Source organism: Dryobates pubescens, chromosome 2, assembly GCF_014839835.1.
Source record: "Dryobates pubescens isolate bDryPub1 chromosome 2, bDryPub1.pri, whole genome shotgun sequence".
Taxonomy (NCBI): domain Eukaryota; kingdom Metazoa; phylum Chordata; class Aves; order Piciformes; family Picidae; genus Dryobates; species Dryobates pubescens.
The window spans coordinates 584,216-611,078 of record NC_071613.1 but is presented as its reverse complement, the minus strand read 5'-3'; the positions used below and the strand labels follow the sequence as shown (position 1 = coordinate 611,078).

Below are 26,863 nucleotides of genomic sequence, written 5' to 3'. Positions count from 1 at the left end.
CTGGGGAGAGCTGCTCTGTAACAGCATAGTATGATTCATCACAGTACAACAGCATAGTAGAGTTCAGCAGGAGAGAGCAAACCAAATTCGGTACAAAGACATTCAATATCAGGTCAGCCACATGCATACAGAATTTACTTTTCACATTAAAATAGCAGTGAGAAAAAAATCCTCTTGCAACTTGGTGGTAGATAAAAGAACTGTGCTGGAAGCCAAGGTATGCCTTGTGCTGCATCTCAGAGAAGGTAGAGTGATCCAGCTGCCTCTCATGGTCGCAACACAGAATTTCAGGAGTGAACCTGATGGCAAAGTGTTAAACAAATAGTCCACTGACAGAGCCCAGTGAAGCCATTCAGAAGATTCCCACACTGAAGCTATGGTTTCTAGGAAGTTGATCAGGTGAGCTAAAGACGTTTAGGTAAGAACACAACATGAGAGACGAGGTGGATAAGTTAGATGCTGTCAGCAGGTAGCATTCACCTGAGCATGCTGAAGGAACACAGTATCACCAAGGTTGGAAGAGACCTCGAGGATCATCGAGTCCAACCTGTCTCCACAGACCTCATGACTAGACCATGGCACCAAGTGCCATGTCCAATCCACTATTGAACACCTCCAGGGACGGTGACTCCACCACCTCCCTGGGCAGCCCATTTCAATGACGAACGACTCACTCAGTGAAGAACTTTCTCCTCACTTCGAGTCTAAACCTCCCCTGGCACAGCTTGAGACTGCATCCTCTTGTTCTGGTGCTGGTTGCCTGGGAGAAGAGACCAACCCTTTCCTGGCTACAACCACCCTTCAGGTAGTTGTAGAGGGCAATGAGGTCACCCCTGAGCCTCCTCTTCTCCAGGCTAAACAATCCCAGCTCCCTCAGCCTCTCCTCACAGGGCTGTGCTCAAGGCCTCTCCCCAGCCTTGTTGCCCTTCTCTGGACACGTTCAAGTGTCTCGATATCCTTCTTAAACTGAGGGGCCCAGAACTGGACACAGGACTCAAGGTGTGGCCTAACCAATGCAGAGTACAGGGGCACAATGACTTCCCTGCTCCTGCTGGCCACACTATTCCTAATGCAGGTCAGGGTGCCATTGGCCCTCTTGGCCACCTGGGCACACTGCTGGCTCATGTTTAGGCAGCTGTCAATCAGCATCCCCAGGTCCCTCTCTGTTTGGCAGCTCTTCAGCCACTGTGACCCCAGCCTGTAGCTCTGCATGGGGTTGCCGTGACCAAAGTGCAGCACTCGGCACTTGGATTTGTTGAATGCCATCCTGTTGGCCTCTGCCCATCTGTCCAGCCTGTTGAGGTCCCTCTGCAGAGCCTTTCCACCCTCTAACTGACCAACATCTGTTCCTAACTTGGTGTCATCTGCAAACTTGCTGATGACTGACTCAACCCCCTCATCCAGATCATCAATGAAGATGTTAAAGAGGATGGGGCCCAGCACTGATCCCTGGGGGATGCCACTGGTGACTGGCCGCCAGCTGGATGTGGCACCATTCACCACCACTCTCTGGGGTCGGCCTTCCAGCCAGTTCCTAACCCAGGAAAATGATGGAGAGCAGCTTGGCCAGTTCATCTGCCAGCTCTCTCAGCACCTTGTCTCATGAGACACCTTGCATTTATGGGGGAATGAATATTGGAGTAGGAACACAGAGGTTTGTTTAGTGGTGAGAGAATCCAAGAACTTATTTCACGACGCTGCATTCATTACCGCAGCCTGTGAAAAGATTGTGTAGTCTGCTTTTGCATCCAGCAATCCAAGCTATCTTCTAATTAAAAAATAATACTCTTGTGCTTCTAGTTTAATAAAGGCTTCTGTAAAGTATTAACCAAAATCCTACAGTTCTTCAGGCTTTGTTCTCCGTGATCACATCTGTGCCTTCAAATGTGAAAGCGCTGGTTTGCTCTCGTCTGCTTTTCTGTAAACGAACTGTACCTTTGGTGCATTGTATTGACATCTCTAACGAGTCATTTGGTTTGCATGACAAATCCTGAGTAATCCTTATAAATGTATTTTGGGCTTTTTATTATTTTTCATGTTCTTCAGTACTTCTAAACAAGAGGAGGAGCTTGTGAATGTCAGGGGGCTATTTTTATTCATTTATTTTGAATGTTGTCTCACTGCTTTTCATTGTTTTGTGGGGAGAGGTAACTGGAATCACAAATAATTAAGATTATAGCAGGGTTCAGAGGAAAAATTGATGTCAGGGAATAGAAATCTACCTTCTCCCTTTCAATAAAATACTATTTTTATTTTTTTAAATTAATTTTACTTTGCAGGTTACTTTAAACCTAGGAGGAAAATATTTATTTTTCCTTTTGATATGTTTGTATCAATGTTTGTTTACTAAAACATTTGCCTCTGAAGATTTTTATTTAATCTAAGAAAAATAGACTGTGTAATACAGGAATGCTTTTCTTTCAGGTCCTGCTGATGTTTGTGTGGTCCAATACATTGCAAAGCATGCTATTTTATAGAAGAGCCTGTTAAATAATCTTCTTTCTATTTACTTAGTGGACATTTGGTTATATCCTTAATAAGTTTAAGATTATTAATTATGTGTTTTTAAACTGTTTTAAGTGTTGGCCTAATAAATACAGGACTAGGAACAAAAAAGTGTATCCTTAGCTGCTGTTTATGTAACACCTTAAAGAAGTGGTGAGGCATTCTGTTAGTCAACTACAGATCAAAACAGCAGTGAGTTTTCAGGGGTGATTTCCTTTGAATGCTGATGCAGCCACGGAAAGCAGAGAGACCAGCAACAGGATTTCTCTCGTGGTGCCGGCACAAAGATAAGCAGTACCATGCGTGGCCAGAAGTATACAGAGAGGTTTGGTGTCATTCTGGGCTTTGAACGTGCAACTCTCACTCCTGCCTTTCGCTTGCACTGAGCCTTGGCTGACAGGATGCTAAGGTAGTCACTGGGCTGCTCCAGAGGATGATTTTTATTTTTTGGTGAGAGATGGTAGTCTTGTGTCAGCCTCAAACACTGGAGAAGTGCCCATGAATGAGGTGTGTGCTCATTCTGAAATCAGAGTAAACTCAGTGCAACTGTACAGTTGAAATGAGTAATCGTCCGTGCTTCCCTAGCCTTTTTTACTGGTGGGCCTTGTGAATAAACCTTACTGTAGCAGAACGCTAACCTGAAGAGTGTGAGTAATGGATCCAGGCATTCTTGTGGTGCTCATGTGTTGTCAGTTGTCACCTGCGTCTCCCATCTTTTCACAGAAAGCATTTTCTCCACCCTTTTTTAACATATGTGCTTGTTCTCTTTTTTTTTTTTTTTTTTTTCCACTATGTTATACTTTATTTTGCAGCAGTACAGAAAAAAAGAAGGAAAAACCTCCAGGACAGAAAGAAAAAAAAGAGGAATCTCATTCTAATGATCAAAGTCCACAAACTCAAGCTTCACCTCCTCCCCAGCCCTCCTCACAGACTCTCCAAACACACAGGCAAACTCAAGAAAGCAAGAGTTCAGCTCCAGCTAAAAGGTTTTCACAGTACTACAGTACAGAACTAGAAAGTGATTGTAATGATACTGAGTTCATATTTGACAACAAGTCATGTGAAATAGTTGGGTCTTGTGATCAAGTTAATAAATGTTTGCTATTTTTGGTGTCAGAGAGGATGCATTCGGCATGCATTACAGCAGAGCTAATACATTAAAATACATTTTTTTGTTGGGTGAAATGTTAAGATTATGTAGGTGTTCTGTTATGCTCTGTGGTTGAAATCCTAATGTGCTAATCAGTCATGATTCTAAAGCCCTTAACCCTGAGTTGATCCTTCTCAAGATGCATTTCATAGGCTGTGTCTGGCACAGCCAGGTTGTGGAGCGTGTTTCGCACATGACTGTTTGCTGTGTTCTGTTACGGCATTTACAGTACAGGAGTATCATTGCAACTCTTCCTTCAGGAGTTGTTCTGAAGTTATTTTTTTAAAATGATTGTAGTTAGGATTTATTTATTGATTTATTTATTTATTTATTTATTTAGCATCCTTTCCCTTTTGAGCTCCTGTGGAGTTGCAGGGTGGTTCGCTTCACTTTTTTTCTTTTGTTAACATGAGGGACGTTCTGGTTCTGCACTCAAATCAGAACTGATTGACTTGACATAGTTTATTTAGGATGGCCTCTATGTTCCCACTCATTTTGGTGGGAATCAGGCAGTGAAAAAAACTGTCTTTTTTAATAGTGTTTTAAAGACGAGGAAATGGAATGGAGAATTTGGGTGATGATTGTTGAATTTCAGACCTATGCATATCACTCAGTATGTTCTCTTTATTTTTCTGTTACATTGACACCTTACTGGTTTGGAATTCTTTTGGTGTTTGGCATTTAGGATCCTCACACAAGTTCTTAAACAAAATGTATTGCTCTGAAACTTACTGTAGTTCACAAGATTGTTGTCCTGCATTGCTTGAATTCACCACTCTAATAAGTAAACTTTCACTTGACTGATGCATGTTATAACACTCCATGAAGGCTCTGTCTACATGTCTTGCACAAACTCCTAAGCTATCTGAAGCCGAACTTGCAGCTTGTTGCTCTGCTGCCTGGTATCTCACTGTAAAGGTGTTTGTGTGAAGTCTGGCTTACTAATCTTTTGCAGTGTGAGGGGAAAAAAATGCCTCTTTCAATCTCCTTATTGTTTAACCTGATGTGATTAACTTGTTTGTCTCAGGACATTTCAGCCTCTTGAGGTGCTGTGGAAGGAGTTTGACATTTCTAAGGTTGCAGTTAAGGACTTACTTCTGCAAAAAGCATTTCTGACAGGATGAAGTATAATACTGTTAGCAGGACCAATTTGCCCACTAAATTAACTGGTTGAAGAATAATTTGGATGAGATCACTTTTGAACATAATTAAGATGTGTGAGAAAATAATGGTGGCTACAAAAATTGCAAATTCCAATTAGTGTAAATTGGCTACAATAAGATTGATGAAAAATTGTATCAGAATTTATGGATTTAATAGTCTATAGCATTGAACCAAACCTAGCTTGCCTTAGTCATGTAAGGAGTTTGCAGATGTTATGTCAAAGTTAAAGCCATTCATGTGGTTTAGAAAGTGCTATCTGCAAGACAGCCGTGTGAAACTAATCTTATGGAACTGTTCTGCCTTAGAAATCAGTGTATTAAAACTAGCAAACAGTTCAGTAGGGAAGAAGTTTCTACTTTGCTTTGTTAGCTTCTTGAGTGTTTGTTGGGTTTTTTTTTAAAACAAAAATCATAATTTAAGGCTCATATTCTGTAGCCTCATTTTTGTCCACTTCTGTAATACGTTAGCAATATAATAATGAAGTACAGGGCTGGGGTTTTTTCTTCTTTATGTAAGAGCATTTGGAAATGGAAAGGAATGCATAAAATATTTGGCAACTGTCTTGCTGACTTGTTTTCATTCATCCAGTTAGAGCTTTTTGACTAAACTTTTTTCCCTTTTTCATGCTTCAGCTTGAAGGAAGACCTAGTTCTGCTTTTGCCTCCTGCTGCTTGATCTGTCCGTTGCATACCAGTTGCAGTTTTTATTGCCTTACTATTTTATAATTTTTAAATGTACTTTTGTTTCTTCTAGCATAAAGAAGTCCCTGACTGCTGAAAAATCTCACAGTGCTTGGGAAGGTTCCGATGACAGTCGTTACAAGCTGCTGAGGGTAACATCAACATCTAAATTAATAGCAAAAGTGGCAAAGAATGCAGACAAGTATGTATCATTTTTGTACATAAAAGCCAGTGAACTTTAGAGTAAAAACGTTATGAAATGGCACAATTCTAGTGACCTTAATATCCCTGTGTGTAGGTAGAAAAAGACCATTTGCATGTTTATCAGGAATAATGAGTTATGTGTCTTGCCAATGTGGTGCTGCAGGTGCCTGTGGAATCTTGAAATTATTCTATATTGCTACATGATTTGAGTGTAACTATTTTAATGTTGCCCATTTTGGCACTATGAGTGAAGATTCATGGCTTAATGCCACTGTTGGTAAGCTTTCCATTTCTTTTTTCCTAATTAAAACTAATTTGAAAATGAAAATGTATTTCCTTGAAATTAATTTGCTGGATTCAACATAGTACGTGTGCTTCTAAAGTATACTGTAAGAATATACCTTAATGATTTCAGGTAGGTCTCTCAAATAAACTCTCTAACAGACTCCTGATTGCACATTCTGGATAACAGGCAAGGATCTTCTTTTCAGCTTCCACTTCAGTAGGTGATGAGCTGTAGCCCATCACTCCTCTTGTGCTCTTCTTCAGCAGCAGGTTTTTTCTCAGCTTGTGGTCTCCAGGGTGAATACCACAGAGTAGTTACTTCTGTCAAGAACAGGCCCAAAAGTTTCCCTTTTCCTGTAACTCCATGTTGTTGACTCCTGTTGTGATCCACTTCTTACCCACAATACTCTTTGCCAGTTGGGATTCCCACTTTGTTTCTTTTCACACTTAGTTTCATTTGTTAATTTTAAAAAAAATAATAATTTGGCTGAATTTGTTGCAGTTACTGTGTTAACTTTTTGACCAACTCCTCTCCTAGTACCCAGAGCCCCTCAGCATGCTGCCAGCTTCTCCCAGCTTGATGTCATTTGCAGATTTCATATGTTTGCTCATTAATCATCACTGGTATAGCCGTTAGTTGGTGCAAGGCAGACTGACTTGAAAATCCCACCCTCAATGACACATTTCCAGTACTTTTTATGATTGTGCCTGTAGTGCTCTCCTTAGCTTGCCTGTAAGGCTGTCAAATACACACTTAGAGTCAAGAGCTGTGTTAGTACATTCCTTCTTTCCTAGGAATGGGAAGAACAAAAACATCTCAAGTTAATCTTGGGTGTGTATATCAGTACATTTACTGAAAGTTTTGTGCTTTGCCTGAAGCATTCTGCAGAGCAGTGAAGTGCTGTGTGAGGAATTATGGGTTGCATATTTTGCAAATATTTGTTTTCCTGTTAAAATTGGTTTTCATTGTTCGGAATTTAAAAGTCCTTTGGCAGTTCAGATCATAGCAGGGCTACTGCTAGATAACATTTTGGAATGAAAAATCCCTCTCTCTTGATTTCTACTTACCCGATTTATTTTCTTGGGTATTGTTACCATACTAAAATCTTTCACAATGTGGCAACTACTTCATGTTTGCTAATAATAAAGAAGTTTTATTGGTATTTTGGTTCAGACATGGTTAAAATAGAGGTATCTTGGTTTATTTTCCTACGATTGTGCTTATTCTCTATAAGATTTAAATGTCTTTTTACAATCTCTAGAGTAGAGAAAAAAAATCAAGTATCTCATAAAAGAGCAGACAAGGAAACAGTAGAATTAATTACTCTTAGAGAAAGTTGTCTGTTCGTAACTTGAAGCTGTTGTATCTTAAAGTATTTGACAAAGTATCAAAGTTTCAAGCACTGTTAGCTGTAGATCATCATCAGGACTGGGGTTTGTGTTGTTTGTGTACCTTGTTCTTACGTTCCCATTTCCAATAAAAGCACAGGTTAAGACTAATTCCTTCCATTCTGTGTGCCCTATTTCTCAAATAATTGATTGGTTTGTGCCAAGTCACACTTATGTGGCATTTGTAAATCCCTATTAACAAGCATCCTAATCTGCCTGAAGTTAGCTGAGTCTTGTGCAAGGGAATAGAATGCAACCCCTTATGGGGGCCCCAGGACAGAAACATTTCGCATGTGCTTTGCACTACCAGCCTAGAATATGAACTTTGTTTAATATGTCTGTGAGCTAGTGCTGAGCTGTAAATCAGACTGATAAAACTGTAAGAGGAGAGGGTTCCCACAGCAGCCCATCATTCAGGGTTTTCAAGGCAAGACTGGGAATCCAGTTTGAGTTTTTCATTTGGCAGTGTGATGATGGTGATTCAACCAATAGCCAGAAATTACTTTCCTCATTCATGTCACTCTTAAAAAATTTGACCTCCATCCCACTGAAAGTACTGGATGCCACTCATACCCTCCTGCTGAATTTCAAATGAATTCAAGAGGATTTGTTATGCAGTGTGTCTGGCCATCTATCAGTGTTAGTCTGTTAGGAAGTAGATCTCATGCAGGATACTACCACTGCTTCCCTCTTCACAGAAGGTTTTTTGTGATGAATTCATCCCTGGTTCTGGTGAAGAGAGACATTGCAAGTGCTGTCCTTTGAACACATTTTGGGGCACATCCAGTAATCCTGCATGGATCTGGTTTAAATGAAACTGCAACTTGCTTATGTTTAATCCATGTATCCAACAGGGTTAATTCCTAAAAAAATTTGTGGTATTGTGTGCTGACAGCTTATTTTGACAGGTGTTAAATGCTTTGCATGCAGGCCCGAGGGTGTTTCTCAGTTTAAAACATTTGGTTATTACAAGTTTGCTCTCTCAAAATGGTATTTTCCCTGCACAAGAAATGTGCTCTCCCTAAGTTATTCTTGGAAGCTTTCTGTATTTTGTTACCATCACCATAATGCCAAGGAGCATTTGCCTTGGGGACAAAGGCTTTAAGTTACTTAAAAGACATAGTAAACTGCATAAAATAATGTATGGCTAAAAATGCAGAGTGCTAAGCAGGGTTTAGTTATTTAGCATCAGTTACGTTGGGCACAGAATCTAATGAGATTGCCAAATGCAGTAATGGGCAAGAACTAGATAGTGTTGGCTTGATAAGCATTGCGTGTTATTAACGATGTTATTCTGAATTCTTCCCCAGGCACAAAGATGTCATCATCAGCCAAGGTAAATAAAAACATTTATTTTCTAAATACTGGATGAAGTTGAAAAGATTTGCTTTTGACTTAGTATCTCCTGTAAACAAAGGCAGTGGAACGTGTGCTTTTGAAATGGCTATAGAGCTAAAATGGTATTAATAATTACTCCAAGAATTCACTTAGCCGAATGTTGCTCAAGACCTGTGTAGAGATTTTTGAACTTATGGAGGAATGTCTCAACAGATTGGATCTTTAGAAAGGACAGAAATTTTTGATGGGTGGTTTTGATGGGTGGGTTCTGCTTTTGTGAAACAAAATACCTTCTTTTGTATCATTTTCTCTGTATGTGTGTAGAGAGATGGCATATAAAAACAAAACCCTAAAGTTTTGATCTATGTGCCAGTCTTCATCCAAGCAGTTATGAGTAAGACTTTAGAAATAGTTTTAAGATATTTCATTTCTGTCCCATAACCAGCAAAAATGTCAACTCGTGAAAAAAACAGCCAAGGTAAGATTTCAGATATGCCCTTTGGTCGTTTTCTAATATAGCTCTCTCATGAATCTTTTCTTTGGCTTTTCACTGTCAAAGAGCATGACCTCTTAAAAACTTGAAGCATTAAAGTAAATGTTTCAGCTATCTTATTATGGAAATGCATATGCATATGGACCTTGCAGTCTATGTGGGGATTATTTGGGGGCAGTCTAAAATAAATTACTGCATGCATAATTTCCTCAGAGAGGAATGTGTGTTCAAATAAGGTTTTAGAAGTCTTGCATTGTTGCCTAAGTTGAAAGAATATTAAGAACTGCCAACTAAAAGATTTGTTTTATCTTAGCTTTCTGTCTTGCCAATATTACAACATATACATGCTGATTAGACAAGAACAGAGACTGAAGGGTTTAATGTAGTGTCCTAAAATGAAACATGAGTCTCTTCTAGAGTCTGTGTCTATGCACCATTGAATCTTGTGTTCTGTGGCTACCTGCTGCTGCTGGCTTGTTCAGAGAGGAAAAAGAGCTGTGTATCTGAAGGTGGTGGGACAGGACAGCAAAGGAAATCCACTTCTTATGCCACAAAACAACTCTGATATTCTGCAAACTGTGCTGAAGCATGCAGTATCGGAACTAAAGCATGTAACCCAGATGCATGTGATACACAACATTTACCTGTGTTCGAGCTTCTGTCTCATGCTTTCTTGCTGCTAGTTAACAAATCCTCAGTCTCCAAATTCTGTGCTGTAAGCAGGATTACATTATACACAGTTTGGTTACATTTGATCTCCTCTGGGTTTTCTTCCAAAAGTTTTGTAAGCTGATACATGAATTGTTTTAATGAATGCAAAATCACCTTGAGTCCAATTGCTTTAGCTAATTACAATTCTTAGAGAAATTACATACTAAAAAATATTCTACATTGTTTATCAAAAGGATCCTTTAAAGACAGTAGGGGTGAAAGAGGGTGTGTAAGCAGCAGAAACAAAGAAGAAATGTTGATGTCAGATTGCTTAACACCAACTGTGGAACAGTACATATGTGCAGCAGTGGTTACTGTGAAAAGGAGACTGCTCCGTAGTGACCAGACCAGCAGCAGTTTTTGCAGGAATTAAATGAAATCGTTGTATTAAAAATATCCTTTCTACCAAACATACCTTTTTACAAAACCAGGTTGCATACAGTTAAAAATATCTTTAATACTAATTCTTTGCTTACAATGTGCTTCTATAATTCTACATGTTCTGCGAAGAATGGGCTATCCTTCGGTTTGCTCATCCTGGTAGCCATAAAATAAGTGGCTTTGATGTGTGCCCTGGTGTCTGTTGTGTTGCTCTGCAGATGACGTGATCTTTCCCTGAATGATGAGCAGGTATCTTCCATGTGTGTTATGCCACAGTCTGTTCTGAGCCTAACTGGAATGAAAGACAAATATGCAAATGGCAGTGGTCCTGTCTATATGGAAGATGAAGATAAAGTCTTGTCATAGAAAATGCATTCACCAACATTTGAAACATGTATAGTGGCAAAGCATCATTCTGCCTCTGATGTGGATGAAGTTGTGCTCAGCAGGATTCAGCATACACAGATTTTTTTTATTTTTATTTTTTAATACTGATCAACAAGTGTATTTTGTGACACATTTTAGAGTATGTGTCTGTGTGTATGTGACTGAATTAGGTTTGTGTGTTGTGTTTACTGCCATAGAACACAGAAGTAACACCCATTAGTTACCATAGTTGCGGTGTGCCCTCCATCCTCTCCAGTACAAGCTTAGCAACACTCAGCCAATTCTCTGCAGTGCAATGTCCTGTTCAAGGCATGTCACTTCAGCCTGTTTTGTACTTGATAGCTGCTACCTAAATAAACCAATTTCCAATTGGCACCAGTCATAGAGTTGAAGGGTTGCACAGATAATTAACATGGTTGCTGGAGGTACATCACATGCAGCTGGACAGTCATCTTGGGCAGTGGGATGGAGAGCCTTTGCTCATGCTCTTTGTGCGGGACCTTTCCTGTTCTACAATTCAAAGGCATGAAAAGTTACAGCTACTTAAATACTCCTTTGTGGCTTGCCAGGCTTTGCCTCGAGATGAGCAGTCCCCAGCATGGTGTTATTTAAGTTACAGCAGCTCCCCTGAGTCGCTATTTCACTGTACAGTGAGACACTGCGTACCAGCCTGGCATACACCTCCTGGTGCGCTTCCTAGAAATCCTGTGAAGGAAACTCTTGGGATGACTGCTGCTGGTGTAAGAATTGTCAAGCTTTCGAGGAAATCTACATAAAAATACTTCAGTGTCTTTATACACACATGAAATAAGCCTGGGAAAGGTGAAATGGCAAGTTACCATCACAGGCAGTGTTTGCATGAAAGACGATAATTGTCTGTGGCTTTGGACATCTTGAATCCCTTTGCTTCCTTTTATTTTTATTATTTCAGCTATTAAACTGCCCTGAAATATGTCAGTATAGTACAGTTTTGTACAGTTCTTGAAACAGTTTGCATGTTTAGTTCTTGGAATCTTTTATAGCAACAGAAGTTACTGAAATATTATCTGTCTTGTGACCATCTGTGCGTGCTCATTGTGATTTCTGTAGATAGTAAGTCCCTCTGAGAGTGTGCTATGGGTCTTACACATGAATGTCAGCAAGACCTGGGCAATTCTGTCCTCTTGCCAGCACCAGCAGAGTGGGGAGCTGCAGCTGCCTTGGAGACAGTCGTTTGTATTTTGTTTGTTTAGCATCAGGCTGAGCCTATGCATGTTACCAGTGTTCATCATACACCTTCTATCTTAGTTCCCAGTTTTGTTCCCCCAGTACCTGTATCTCTCTCATATGAGCTGAGTTGCAGCTACTCTGTGTTAAGGTTAGTCTTGAGCTTTATGCATCTGGATTTATGGCGAAGCTGAGCTAATACAGGGAGGAACACCTTTGGTGATTCCAGTCAAACAAGGGAAGTATCATGCATGTTTTCATACATTTGCTGAAGACATTTTGGGGTTTAGACTTTTCAGTTTATGTTTGAACATTTGTTTGTTTATCCTTATAAACCAGAATGTGACCGTTTGAGGCTGTGCCTTTAAGGAAGGGGCACACTGGCTAAATGTTTGTAAAATATTTTGGTATTCTAAACGAATTTCATTGGTAGGATTGTGGGAGGTGAGATTGTTGGGCCTGGCGTGGCTGAGACTTTCTCTCAGTTTCTCTTCCTTCGCTGTCCCTTTCAGCTGGACTGCTTCTGGCCAAGAGATAAGAACTAACTCCTGTACTAGGCCTCTGTCTGCTGTGCTAACTCCCCTTTTTTTCTCTTTTTCTACCTCTTTGGGGGAGAAGGGAGGCAGGGGGGTGAAGGGGGCACAGGGGGAAGCCCCCTCTGTTGGGGGGCTGGTTTCTGGCTGTGTTTATTTGCTGTATGTTTCTGTATATATTGTAAAATACCTGTATTTGTTGTGTTACATATAACCTGTTTCCTTGTAAAATATAGTCTCCTTTCTCCGACTGGCCTAGCCGCAGTTTCTTTCTCAGTGGGGGAGGGAAAGCAGAGCCTTTCCTTTCAACCCACCACACAGAACAACCTTTGTACAATAAAATCCAGTAGTAAGGACGTATTAAAATGTTGTGGAAATCCAATAAAGCTATGGATGAAATGAACAGGTGCTTAGGACAGCCTTAAAAGGACTCTATCTAAAGTTATTCTTTTAAATTCATTACAAGCAGGTGTTTATAATCACCTATAAAAAGAGTCTTGCTTTTCAACTGAGCAAAGACATTCTTGAAGTATTAATTATATAACATTCAGAATTTTATAATCAGAAGTTAATGACCTGGCTTATTGTAGGATAATTTTGTAAACACACCCCATCCCCCCCTCCCCACCCGCGCCCCGAGATTCCATGTTAGAGTTTGGGTTTCAGCGATAGCAACTCTGTACATGAATCACTTGTTCATTTATTATAAAGTAATAAGAGACACTTAAGACAGTTCTGGATGGCAATAAAAACCATATGTGAAAGAATTAATGAAAAACATTCACTGCATTCCTAAGTTTGTTTCCTTTTAGATTATCCTTTATTAGTTTCCAGTACATTTTCTTCTGTTAGTTTTGCTGTGCTGTAGTTCTAGCTTCACAGAACAGGGCAGTCATGAAGCACACGTCTGAACAATTTACCCTGTTGACGGTGTGCCCTGTCCACTCAGAGTGCACAATTCAGCTGCTGCCTCGTACCAGGCTTTTTGGTCAGAGACAGATTTTCTATCAGGTGCTTATTGAAGGTGTACTCACATACCTGAGGGCAAATGGAGACCAAGTCTATCTCACTGGGCTGATTGCTCTTACTCAGGCACAGTGCAAGTTATTAAAACCCATTCATACTGTCAGAAAAACAAATTGGTGACTGGAAATTTCTGTTACTGATGCTTAGTGAAGTCAGGATTTTATTATTTAAGCAGGAGGCCTTTAGATGCAGTCTCACTGAGCTTGTTTCTGCCCCATGCTCCCTCATGAGTCTTTTTTTTTTTGGTAAAATGCTAGAGTTTCATATTAAACTAGAATGGTTTCAGTACCTATGGTGACTTTTGTTGATGCTTCAATTCCCAATGGCAGCAGATACATGCAGAACCAGAGTTTTAAAAAGGATTTATTTATCAAGTTTATAAAATTATTAACTGAAGAGCTATTCATAGAATCATGGAATAGTAAGGGCTGGAATGCACCTCTGGAAGAACTTCTAGTCTGACCCCCTTGCCAAAGCAGGGTCATCTAGGACAGGCCACACAAGAATGTGTACAGGTAGGTTTTGAAAGTCTCTAGAGAAGGAGACTCTGCAACCTCTTTGGACAGCCTGTTTCAGTGTTCTGTCACCCTCACCGTAAAGAATTGAGAACTAAAAGCAAAGCTGTAAAATCATTCCAAACTGAGGCAGCTCTTTCATCTCTTCTGCTTTTTTTCCTGTTTGGTTTGCATCGCACCAGTGCTTAATAGCAACAGTGTGTGTATGCTTGTCGGGTTCAGCAGGCATGGACACATGGCTCAGGGTGAGAGGCAGCAGACCTGCAGCCACATTTTAGTTCTACTGTAACTTCAAATGTAATGGTTTGGGCACGGTGGGTGAATTTGCTTATATTCATCTCTGTGCTGTTGTCACTGGTTTAAATTGGAAACAGGTTTCAAAGCCTTTGTCCTTCAGGTTAGTGGTCCTGCAGAGTTCTTGGACGCAGGCCTGAAAGCAGGAATCCTGTGGGAAAGAAACTATTTGTACTATTAAAAACCATAACTTCACTGGTCAAGCAACTAGAAGGTGAAGACAGATGAATAAATGTACTCTGGACATGGTACTTCATTGTATGTTATTGGAGAGTTCTGCTTGGCCAAGCTAGTCGGAGACTGGGGTTTTTCATTTGCTTGTAATTCACTATAAGGGTAAGGTTCAGCTCACAGATCACTTCAGAAGAACGAGTAGAACTGAGCAGAGGGTTTTGATGCACCAGTCCTTATTACTCTTTCAAATTAGATGGTCTAAGACCTGTTGAAAAATACTAACAATTTACAAGATAAAATTGTCATGATTGCTTAAGAATTGAATTTACAATCATGTAAGAAACCAGATCTTTTCGTTTTTTATTCACTAGTGTCTGCTCTGTGTATGTGTGTGCATATATAATCTACTGTATGCTCATTAGACTTCCAGTACGCATACACTTTATCACTGGAGAACAGTTACCTACAGCATAGGGTTTGACTAATGAGGAATAGTGTGATAAATGTTCTATTATTGATGTCCAGTGTTGTTGAAGAAATTAGGAATTGAGTATAAAGACATCTCACATGCTTCTAGTAAACTACTGTGTAGTCCTCAACGATTTCATTTGCAGTCATGGGTTTTGGAAACAAGGAAGTTTTTGGCTCTGTTGTATCCTTGTCGTCTGAAGGATCTGAATAGTACCTTTCAGTTTCCTGAATTGCTCCTTTCTTGTAGATACTTCTGAGTTAATTTATGAAGACTTGATCTTTCTTTTTGGTTTCCCTCTCATTCTTTTAAGTTCCTATTCTTTCTGTTTCCCTCTGAAAACCTTCCGTATGCCCTGAAGAATATGGTTCACAGAAAGTAATAATTTGCTTAAGTGTCGTAGCAGGAGTCTTTCTGTGCTGACTTCATGGAAGCACTAATTTCAACCTTTTGTTATCATCTGCAGTGTTTATTTGTCTTACATTCCAGCTTGCTTTCCCTGAATTGCTGCATTTTAAACTCTCCCAGGTGTGAGTTGTTTGAAGCTGAATTCTACTGTGCCGTTTGTGCTGCTTTTTATTTTTCAGATTTTTTTCCCCTCCCATGTGTAAGAAAAGCTTATTGATATTAATGGAAAACTTCTTTTGATGTAAATAGGCTTTGCAGGAAGCTTTCAGCCACTGTCTACTGTTTATCCACCATTTTTGACTTGTCCCTAGCTTTCATTATTGGATTCTTGGTATTCTGTGCTTTATTGACTGTTTCCTTGCATGCAGGGTATTACACTGATTTACAGTGACAGGAAGATGGCTCTTGTTTCCTTGCAGATCATGCGGGCTTCTATCTAGGGTTCCCTTTCAACAGCAGCATCTTATTTCACTTGACATATTTATTTCTGTCTTCTGCAACAGGCTATAAAATGTCAAAAAACCTGTAGTAAATACCTTGGTTGCTAACATCTGCCTCCAGCCTGTTGGGACCTATTTGGTTTAGTGTTTATGCTAATGAACACAGCAGAGTTAGGAGCACTGATGAAAGTTCACTGATGACAAGAAGCTGAGAGACCAAACTGATGCAGTGGAAGGTGAGGTTTTAATAGAGTAAGACCTAGATATTCCTGAGGCCTGGAGAAGTATAAGACAAAATGAAACGATTTTAAATGAATTATTAAACATGCAGGAGTCACTGTTAACATTTTAGGTATAAACAGATTGTCTTCCAGAATTAGATGGTGAGGAAAAGGGCTCTGACATGTTGGTTCATCATGCAGGGATTGAATCACTTGAAAACACAAATGCAATCACAAGATGTATCAGAAGTAATTCTAAGAGAGGTATGCAGGCTTATGGAAAGTGTCAATGCATCAGAACCCTGGCCCGTTCTCCTCTGTAACACTGCACACAGTTACAGCCACCCACAATTCTAAAAGGTAAATTTTATTGTAGTGTGGAGACAGGTTGAAACCTTATCACACAAAAAGAAAGCTGGCTGTTTTTATCATAGCAAAATTAAGGCTGGGAGAAGGAAGGGCACGATTGCTGTTTTCATGCTTACTTGATGCACTTTCAGACGGCAGAGCTGTGCTGAAGTTAACAACCATGCAGAAAAACTAAGCAACCTGGCTGTGCTTTATTATTTTCTGGGAGCTGAGAAGTTCTCAGCAATTAGGAGATTTTTGCATAGCACCCTGAAATCAATAGAGCATGTTTTTGTGTATCCCAGCAATGGCCAAGTTACTCCTGTCCAAAGTGAGTGCTGCAGTACCATCATGAGAGGGAAAACCAGAGAGGGTATTCGAGAGTGTGTTGTGCATTCATCGGGCTGGTCACAGCTGTGGTATACCTTCAGCTCATGGGCTTAAAGAGTCTCACAGAATCATACAATGGTTAGGGTTGGAAGTGACCTCAAGGATCATCCAGTTCCAACTCCCCTGCCACAGAGCAGGTTGCTTAGAGCCACATCCAGCCTCCAGAATTTCTTCCTAACATCCACTCTGAATCTACCCATTTCCATTTTTTTTTTCCCATCCCCCCAGTCCTATCACTACTTGACACCCTCAAAAGCCCCTCCCCAGCTTTTCTCATAGGCCCTCTTAAGATACTGGGAGGCCACAATAAGGTCTCCTTGGAGCCTTCTCCAGACTGAATATCCCCAACTCTTTCAGTCTGTCTTCACAGGAGGAGAGGTGCTCCAGGCCTCCAACAATTGTTCAAATCCACCTTTAGGTGGGCCCTCACCAAGTGCTGGGCTGTCTTTGTTTCAGTCTTCCCAAGCAATGTTTCATGTCCCTTCAGCTGACTGGGACCATGGTGTGGTCAGATCAAGTGTTTCTGTCTTTGGAGCTGAGCTAATAGATTCCTTAGACCTGTGGGAATCCCACAGAGAGCTGAGACTTTCACAAAGTTTGCTTGGGTCCAGCATGCTAATAGACTTGGGCTGATCCTGGGAACAAAATTTAGGAGTGGTGGTCCTGTGGCCCCTGGTGCTTGTGTGGAGATTGTTGAGGCTCCAGTGGTGAATTACTGTGGAGCCAAGCTGAGTTTGGCAGGGGCTGTGAATCTGAGCTCAAAGCTGCACAAAAGCAGCTACAGCTGTTCCCACTGAAGAGCTGACCATTGAAGCCAGAATGCTGTATCCCCTTGTAAGAGCCCTGGGCCTGAGCTGTTCCTTTGTGTGGCATGGATAATCCATGGCATCTAGGTGTGCTGTCTACAGAGTTTCAAATGTACTTTTAGGTTGGTTTGATCCCTGTTTGAGAATATTTGTGGGATGTTTGCAGTTGCAAATTAATTTAGCAAGCACCAAGGGTCTTTTGGGTCTGCCCTCCTGCCCCTTCCCCACCCAAAATGTTTCTGCACAGTAGGTAGTGGGATCTGACGTGTCTTTGTATGGAGAAGAGAGTTTTTACTTCCACACCTACTGTTTTCATGCTGGTAGATACCAGCATTTTTGAGGATTTTTTTGTTTGCTGGGGTTTCCTCCTCAGTCTCCTTAAAACTTGCTGATTTCTCTCTCCTGTACCCCCTTACCTTTGTATGGTATGAGATGACAAATGCTCTTTTCTTTTAAAAGATCAAGTGAGGGGGGAAAAGAGTCTTGACCTACTTGTTTGCAGCTGGAAATAATGAGAGTGCAAGAAAGAAGCGGTCTCATGCTCTTGAGCATGCAGTTGAGTCAGTATGCTATGAAAGAGTTAAATCACTGTTTTTCTTATCTTGCAGATACAAGAATTTGGCCTCAAGCAATAAGCTGCTGTTTGAGAATGGGTTTGTTGATAGGCTGCCATCCTCTCTTGTATTTCAAAAAGTTTTCTATATTAATATTCTATCTGCCCTGCAGGTTATTCTGACAAAAGGAAATTTACAGTCTTGGACAAAAATCTTTCAGTGTGTTGTCTCTTTTTAATCCTTCCTCTTCTGTAGGGAGAGGCTAAATCAAGGTATACCTAGCCTATGTCTCTCTAACAAGTGTGTTAAATGTATAACTTCAAAGCTAATCTTGAAAAAACAGGCAGCTAGCTAATAAAAGAAAAAATGTCCTTTCTTTGAGAGGAAAGTTCAGAAAGCTGGTTTGTGCCTGAGTGCCCTACAGATAATAATTCCCCTGAGCTCCAGGAGAGGCTCTTTCCTTCTGGCCAAAAGACCTGACTGAATTCCTCTTGGACTCTTCATCTCTCTTATCTGCCGAGTCTGACAGGTGCAACTGCCTTCATCCATATGAATTTCAGTTGCAGCTTGTCTCCACTGTTCTAAGCAGCAATGAGCAATTTGATCTTAAATTTGTGGTGGTGTTTTGCACTGATCTGTGGAGGCAGAAGTGCCAAATTCAGTGTTAAATCAAGAATCTGACTTGCCAAATAAATGGTCTTCTCTAAATGCCCTCAGGCTACACTGTGCTTTAATTTATTATAATGTAAATGCCAGGTTTTAATGGGAGGGTCAATATTAATATGGTACTTTTGGATTTGGCCACTGTTATTTTGTCTCTGTAAAATGTGTACTATATGTATTTAAAAATATAATCTTTTTTGATGGAAGAAAGAGACCTGTTACAGTTTGGAGTAATTGACTAAATATTTGTCTCAAACTCCAGGAACAGTGATCTGCAGCTGTTCTCAGCAATGCAAGTAAGCAATTCACATTTGGTGAAACAAGCATTGCTTCTAATCTAGCTACGGGGAAGCGATGTTCTCTGGTATTTGATCTGAGGAAAGGTTTCCACTGGTGCTGGTGGATGTACTCATTCATTCAGAGGAACTCTATTTGTTTCCAGGAGGGGGACAACTGTTTTTCATCTTGTTATTTCTTCCTTTCATACTGGAGTTAAATGGTTCAGCATTCACTGTATTAATAGTCTAAAGAGAGGACAATCTTCATAGAGATGTTAGTTTGACATTCCTCAGTTGTAACTGTTCCTTTCTGACCATTCTTTCGGGGTTGTGGGGGTTTCGCACTAGCTTTCAGTTGTATTTCACCTGTCATAGGGAAATTCTCTTGTCTCCAGCGCAGAGTAAACTCATTGGCAGAGTCAAAAGTGGTGCAAATTTGAAGTAAAATAAAGGCTAACTTGAGCACATGAAAAGTGTAAAACAAGTCACACTAAACTTTTTAGTCTGAGAACCTTGTAATTTTGATAAGTTGTGATTGCTTCTAGCAAACAATTAAAATATAATGTTAAAACTGTTAAGCATCATCAAAGCAAGGTGAAGTGTATGAAGAGGAACAGCTTTTTAGCAAGTTATGTGTGTTGTGAAATCTTGAAGTGAATACCATGCAGAATACTTTTAACTAGCTTATGTTGAGGTACCTGAATTCATTGAGATGATTAAGTTTGAGCAATCATGTGACAAGTGATGTTAAAACCATGCAAATTCATGGGTGGTTCTTTCTCTGGCTGGGAGTTACTGCATGCCAGTGCTGTCCAGGTCAGTGGTGTGTGCTAGGATCACCACTGCTGTATTCAAACGAGTACTGTTCCCATGCTTTCAGAGCTGGAGTGGTATTCCACAGAATTTCACACAACTCCAATTAAAATACTCTGTGATAAGAAATGCGTGTTTTAAATAATCTGGAATATTCGTGGCACTTTTTCATTAGACTGATAGTTGTCAGTTCTGTGTCTTGTGTAGCTGTAGAAGAAAGACATTAGTTGAATTCATTCCCAAGCTTTGTGCAACACTGCTTTATCTTTGTCTTTGGTGGATGTAAATATTTACCTTTTTTTCCTCCCACTCTGTTCTGACTGCAGTAAGATGCAGTATGTTTCTGCAGTATGTGTAGTAGGAGTATTTCAGACTCAGAGAAGGGTAGAGACCCTAACTTGGGCTGATCTTGCTCACAAATGTATTTCTTGATCGTTGCTTCTTCTAAAATGCTTCCGTGAGCAAGAGACTGGTTTGTGTGTTTCAATGACCTGCTGTCACTGAAATGATCTGCTTTCTTGCCTTTTTAGATCTCTGAGTTTGACTTGGGCTATTAAGTCATCATTCTGTGTACATAAGTCTGAGTTTCTTGTTATTTCAGTTTTAGATGTTTTCAGGAATGAAAAGCATAGATCCTCCATTGCATGCATTGTGAGTAATAATCTTACACTCCGCTGGGGAAATACTTACAAGCATTCCCTGGGCATTTATGGCAAAGTCTGTATCATGTTTGACTTTTGAAAGAAATACAAAAGTAATTATTTCAATCTCTTCATTTTAGAGTTCAAGATTGTTTACATCAAATGTGATTACAGATTTGTTAAAACAGCATTGCTAATGACAGCTATTCTTCTGTTCCAGTCCTACTCAGCACTGAAACTCTAGCTGTCACAGCTAGAGACAGTGTTACAGTGGAGTCATTAGGAGCTGTTGCTTCTTAGCATTCTTCAGGATATGATACAGTTTGCAGTAGCATGCAATTGGAATTATTTCAATAAATTTAAGACTTCAAGTCAGTGTAGTATTTCATGATGATAGATAATTTCAGATTCTATTCTTCAACAAAGTTTTTGACTCTCTTCCCTGCAGTATCCTTCTGTCTAAGCGTTCTCATTATGGTTTACCTTCTCTGCCTCCATTTTCAACAGTAAGGCAGGAGGACTTCAGGACAAGTGGTCTCCTGAACTGGTAGAGCAGGGAGCAGTGTAATCCCCCTGCAATCCATAAGGAAGTAGTTAGGGACTTGCTAAGCCACTTGGATACTCACAAGTCCATGAGACCAGATGGGATCCATCCTAGGGTGCTGAAAGAGCTGGCAGATGAGCTGCCAAGCCACTCTCCATCATTTACCATCAGTCCTGGCTCACTGGGGAGGTCCCAGATGACTGGAAGCTGACCAATATGATGCCCATCCACAAGAAGGGTGAGAAGGAAGAACCAGGGAATTACAAACCTGTCAGCCTGACCTCAGTGCCAGGCAAGATTATGGAACAGGGCATCTTGGGGGCAATCACAGTACACCTGCAGGATGGCCAAGGGATCAGTCCCAGCCAGCATGGATTTAGGAAGGGCAGGTCCTGCCTGACCAGCCTGATCTCCTTCTATGATCAGGTGACTGCCTGGTGGATGTGGGGCAGGCTGTGGATTTAGTCTGCCTGGACTTCAGCAAGGCCTTTGACACCATCCCCCCACAGCAAACTGCTGGTCAAGCTGTCAGCCTATGGCTTGGACAGCAGCACTCTGAGCTGGGTTAGGAACTGGCTGGAGGCTGAGCCCAGAGAGTGGTGGTGAATGGTGCCACAGCCAGCTGGCAGCCAGGCACTAGTGGTGTCCCCCAAGGATCAGTGCTGGGCCCCATGCTCTTTAACAATTTTATTGATGATCTGGATGAGGGGGCTGAGTCCATCATCAGCAAATTTGCAGATGACACCAAGCTGGGGGCAGGAGTTGATCTGTTAGAGGGCAGGAGAGCAGAGGGACCTCAACAAGCTGGACAGATGGGCAGAGGCCAACAAAGTGCTGGGTTCTGCACTTTGGCCACAACAACCCCATGCAGTGCTACAGACTGGGGTCAGAGTGGCTGGAGAGCAGCCAGGCAGAAAGGGACCTGGGGGTGCTGGTTGACAGCAGGTCAACATGAGCCAGCAGTGTGCAGGAGTGACCAAGAAGGCCAATGGCATCCTGGCCTGCATCAGAAATAGTGTGGCCAGCTGGAGCAGGGAAGTCCTCCTGCCCTGTCCTCAGCACTGGTTAGGCCACACCTTGAGTCCTGTGTCCAGTTCTGGGCCCCTGCATTTAAGAAGGACATTGAGACACTTGAACATGTCCAAAGAAGGGCAACAAGGCTGGGGAGGGGTCTGGAGCACAGCCCTGTGAGGAGAGGCTGAGGGAGCTGGGGTTGCTTGGCCTGGAGAAGAGGAGGCTCAGGGGAGACTTTATTGCTCTCTACAACTCCCTGAAGGGAGGTTGTAGCCAGATGGGGTTTGGACTCTTCTCCCAGGCAACCAGCACCAGAACAAGAGAACACAGTCTCGAGCTGTGCCAGGGGAGGTTTAGGCTGGAGGTGAGGAGAAAGTTCTTCACTGAGAGAGTTGTTAGCCATTGGAATGTGCTGCTCAGGGAGGTGGTGGTGGAGTCACCATCCCTGGAGGTGTTCAAGAGGGGATTGGATGTGGCACTTGGTGCCATGGTTTAGTCATGAGGTCTGTGGTGACAGGTTGGACTTGGTGATCTTTGAGGTCTCTTCCAACTTTGGTGATTCTGTGATACTTGGATAGAGCAACTGTGTAATCCTGATGGCTTGTGTACAAAAGGAGTTTGAATATTTGAGTGTTTATAATTACATTTTATGCATCTCTAAGAGCCAACCCAAATACTGAACAAGAGGACACAGTCTCAAGCTGGAGGTTAGGAAGAAGTTCTTCACAGAATAAGTAGTTAGCCACTGGAATGTGCTGCCCAGGGAGGTGGTGGAGTCGCCATCCCTGGAGGTGTGCAGGAGGGGGTTGGACGTGGCACTTCCAGCCATGGTTTAGTTGTCAGGAGGTGTTAGGTAACAGGTTGAACTTGATGATCTCTGAGGTCTTTTCCAACCTGGTTGATTCTGTGAGTCTGTGATTCTGTTTGCATAGGTGAGCAGCTAAGTGGGTAAAAGAACTAGTTGGATGGTTGGCCACAGAGGGTTGTGCTTAACCCCTCATACTCTAGCTGGTGGCCAGTAGGTAACAAGTAGCGTCTGCAGGGGTCTGTCCTAGACCTGTCTGGTTTAACATCTTTAGCAATGACACAGAGAAGGCAATACAGTACACTCAATGTTTGCAGAGGACAGCAGACCAGGGGGCCCAGTTGGTGTGCTGGAGGGTAGAGCTGCCAAGAAAGGGTACCAGGGCAGGTTGAAGGGATGGGCTTGCAGGAACCTCACAATATTCAGCTATGACAGATGTGAAGTCCTGCACCTGAAAGAAGGAGCCTTTGTATCCTTGGCAGGGATACAGGCTGGGGACAGGGGCTGCAGGGAGCAGCTCTGCTGGAAGAACCCTAAGGGTGCTAAGAGACAGCCAGGTGGCAAGAGAGGTGCTATCTCCATCCTTGGAGGTTTTCAAGATGAGTAGGCAAAACCTTAAGCAACCTAGTCTGACTTAATGGCTGAGCCTACTTGGAGCCAGAGGTTGGAGTTAAAGGCTTCCCGAGGCCCTCTTCAACCTAATGTACTTTATATCCTCTGATTTATCCTCTGAAAATTTGCTTTGCAATTTAATGTGCATGTTTAAACTGTTACACATTCAGTCTGCTCTGTCACAAACTCCACTAACACCCTGTGTCCGTGTGTGTGTGTACGCTGCAGTGTTCTGTTCCAAGAAATTACAACTCACCTTTCAGAAATAATCACAAGTGTTACTTGCATCTTTGTGCTTATTACTGATTTCTTTTGTGCTTAGTTCTTGTGTGAACTTGTCACATGATTAATACACTGTTTTGTTTCAACAGAGGGAGAATATATCAAGATGTTCATGCGAGGTCGACCAATCACAATGTTCATTCCTTCCGATATAGAAAACTATGATGATATTAGGACAGAACTGCCTCCTGAAAAGCTAAAACTGGAGTGGGTGTATCCTTGATATCAGTAACTACTTTCTGTTCCCTTTTTTGTCTTATCTTGCCTCTCCCCACCACCCCACCACCACCCCCCCTTTAAAAGCTGGTTTGGTGTCTTTCCAGATATAAAAAGTACTTGGAATAGGAGGAAGTTCAGTGTACTAGGACAACTGAAATGGTTTGTAACGACTGTATAGTACACCTTTAAGCTGCAAAATACCTAGGCAGAGAAAAGTGTACTTTGTTTTACTGTTCAAACTAATTGCACTGTTTTTCAGCATGAAAGAAAGTGTCTTTGGAGACACACAGAGTTAAAAAAGTGTTCCTCTTTTCCTTCCACTGTATTAATGCAGGCCTTGCATTCATCAATGTTGCTAAGGTTTCAGTCTCTGTTCACTTTAGGATGTTCTAGAGTTATGGAAGATCTAGAATTTCTCATTGTCCTTGCAGAGTGAGGGTTGGAGAAGCAACTGTCCTTTGCACTGCTTCTCTGTTTCATCTCCAAACTGAAGGGGTTAATTTCTTAGAAGCTGGTTTGCAATAAATGCACTAAATAAATTAATCATTTGAAGAATGGAGTTGGTTTGTGGCTGACAATAGTTTTACACATACAGTAGATCAGACATTAAGCTCATTGTAAGAGACATATTTGGGTCTTCCTGTTATACACACACTCCTGCCACCCACCCCCCATCTCTGCAGATTCTTCCAGTAAGTTGTGATTGTATAAGTTTTAGTACTTCAGTAAAACAACATGTCTAGGCAGCACTTGAATTGGTGTAATAATCTCATGTTTGATCCTTCTGATGTTGCTTAAAGCAGGAATGTTTTTAGGAATGTTGATAATGCATTGTCACATGTCAGGATATGTACAGACAGAGGCTGCCTATACATCTCTGTTAGAGACTAGGCATACATGTCTTTTAAACCATCCCTTGTTATTCACTTTAAGAAAGAAGGTGTCTTTGTTATTTTTTCTGTATTAATGAGTAGACTTTTGAAACAGGTAATATTGGGTACTTGGTTATGAAAAGCAGCTCATGTCCTCTAAATTATCAGTGAAATTGTGGAAGTTTAGCCTGTGGAGGAGGATAGTTTTGGATTAAAAGTCTGACTGGAAGGAAAACAGCTTTTCTTCACGCTTTGCGGAGCTGTGTTGCCCAGCTGTTGTACTGTCACAGCTCTTGGATGATGATGCTGGCACTTAAATGGCTGTGGTGTGAATGGGGTCAGTCACTGACCTGGCTGAAATGTCATGGGGTTTTGAGAGATAACTCAGCAGCATCAGCTCGTTGATTTGCTTTTCCCCACAAATGTGCAAGGGCTAGAACTGTGGCATACTGGAGAAAGATCAGATCTTACTGTTTCAGCAGCAATGATCAGTTTGGCCTGATGAAAACTGATCATGAAATCTCACCCTCAGTTAAGTAGGTGCAAATCCCAGTGAGGACACACTTATGTAATATCCAAGGATCTTCAATTCAGGTTAAAGCAGTTTCCTGCTGAGGGCTAATTAAAGTGATATAAATCAAGTCTAAACAGACTGTGCCCATGTTTTTGGAATCTGTTCAAGGAAATGTCATCTTAAATCGGTATATTTATGAGTGTAGGGTATCTCTTGAATGCAAGGGTGAAGAAAGCAATGAGGAAAAGGTAGTAAAATTTATGAAGACTTAACATTGATCTCTATGAAGTTGCACAGAATTGGTTTTTAGTTTTGGAGACAGGAAAATAGAGCAGCAGAATGTCTTATCAAGCAGGAAAAATATCTGCCAGCCAGCCAATACTTTCAAAAATTATGGCAAACTGAAACCTGTACACTGTTACAAAGACCTGGGGACATGAGCTCACAGAATGTTTTAGTAATGACAGTGTTTTGCAACAGAAACGTCAGGTGAGTGTTGAAGTGTTCAATCTTTGAGCTTTTTTGTTTGTATATCAAATGTGGCAAAACAAAACAGTCTTTGTGGTTGGTGAGAAACTTTCTCAATATGAAGATGCATATCTTTGAAATTCTCTGGTTGAAGCATCAGTCTCATTGAAAGATTGATACTGAAAGTTGGTGGAAATTAAGAGTCAAAGTTGTGTCACCCCTTTGTCTGTAGAAAATTACTGTATCTGCTGCTTTCTTCTGAGCATGTGAAGAAGGAAAGAACTGCTGTGGGGCAACAACTCCTCTAGTTTTCTTGTAAGGTAACCTGGGATGGAGAATGAATAAAGCAAAAAAATTCCCCCACAAAACAAATAGTTTCTTTAAATGCTCCTAAAAAAACACTCCCAGGATGTGGAGCTCCTCTTTGGTACTTCGTTATGTAGGGGGAGTAAAGGAAAGCAATGGACTGAGAAAATGCAAATGTTTATGCAGCCTCTTGAATGCAAGAACAAAGTGGTGGGTGCCAAAATATCTAGCCTTAGCTTTGCATGGTAGCCCTGCTACAGAAAGGCATGCTTTCTAGGATGAATGTTCAGAGATGTCAATCTGACTAAGTCCTTATCAATACACTCCCTATTGTATACAGCAGACTGACAAGATCTGCCTTTCTCCTCTGAGAAGGTATTTATGATAGCATTCTCTGTGCTTCAGGGTAGAAAAAATATTTTCATTGGTTTGTAGCCCATCTTTTTTGAAGGTTCAGTGGTGTGGTTTTGGTTTTGGTTTGGGTTGGTTTTTTTTAGTGAAAGGCCATTCTGGAGTTTCTTTTTGTTTCATCAGTGTTTAAAAGAAGAAGAAAGGAAAATTTAGTGGGAAAGCAAATAGTGATGGAAGAGAAGCAGAGGTATCAAGGGATGGGGGGTTACTGTTTGGTTTGGTTTTTTACCTGCCCTCATTATTGTGTTGTATCAGCATTTCTCTTGATACTTTTTTTACTCTGCAAGACACCAAATAATCTCTGCTTTAGAGGGGGCTTTGTGTTTCTCTATAATAGATGGAAGACAGCA

The 26,863-nt window shown here is 41.2% G+C and overlaps 1 protein-coding gene across 1 annotated transcript in view; it reads left to right on the top strand.

Annotated features, from left to right (window-relative positions):
- Positions 1–26,863, top strand: part of EML4 (EMAP like 4) — a 109,728-nt gene that overhangs the window by 36,758 nt on the left and 46,107 nt on the right. Inside the window, exons 4-8 of the mRNA XM_009896594.2 lie at positions 3,318–3,491; positions 5,573–5,701; positions 8,688–8,713; positions 9,161–9,193; positions 23,813–23,936. Of these exons, the coding sequence (XP_009894896.1) occupies positions 3,318–3,491; positions 5,573–5,701; positions 8,688–8,713; positions 9,161–9,193; positions 23,813–23,936 (486 nt within the window). The remainder of the gene's footprint in view (positions 1–3,317; positions 3,492–5,572; positions 5,702–8,687; positions 8,714–9,160; positions 9,194–23,812; positions 23,937–26,863) is intronic.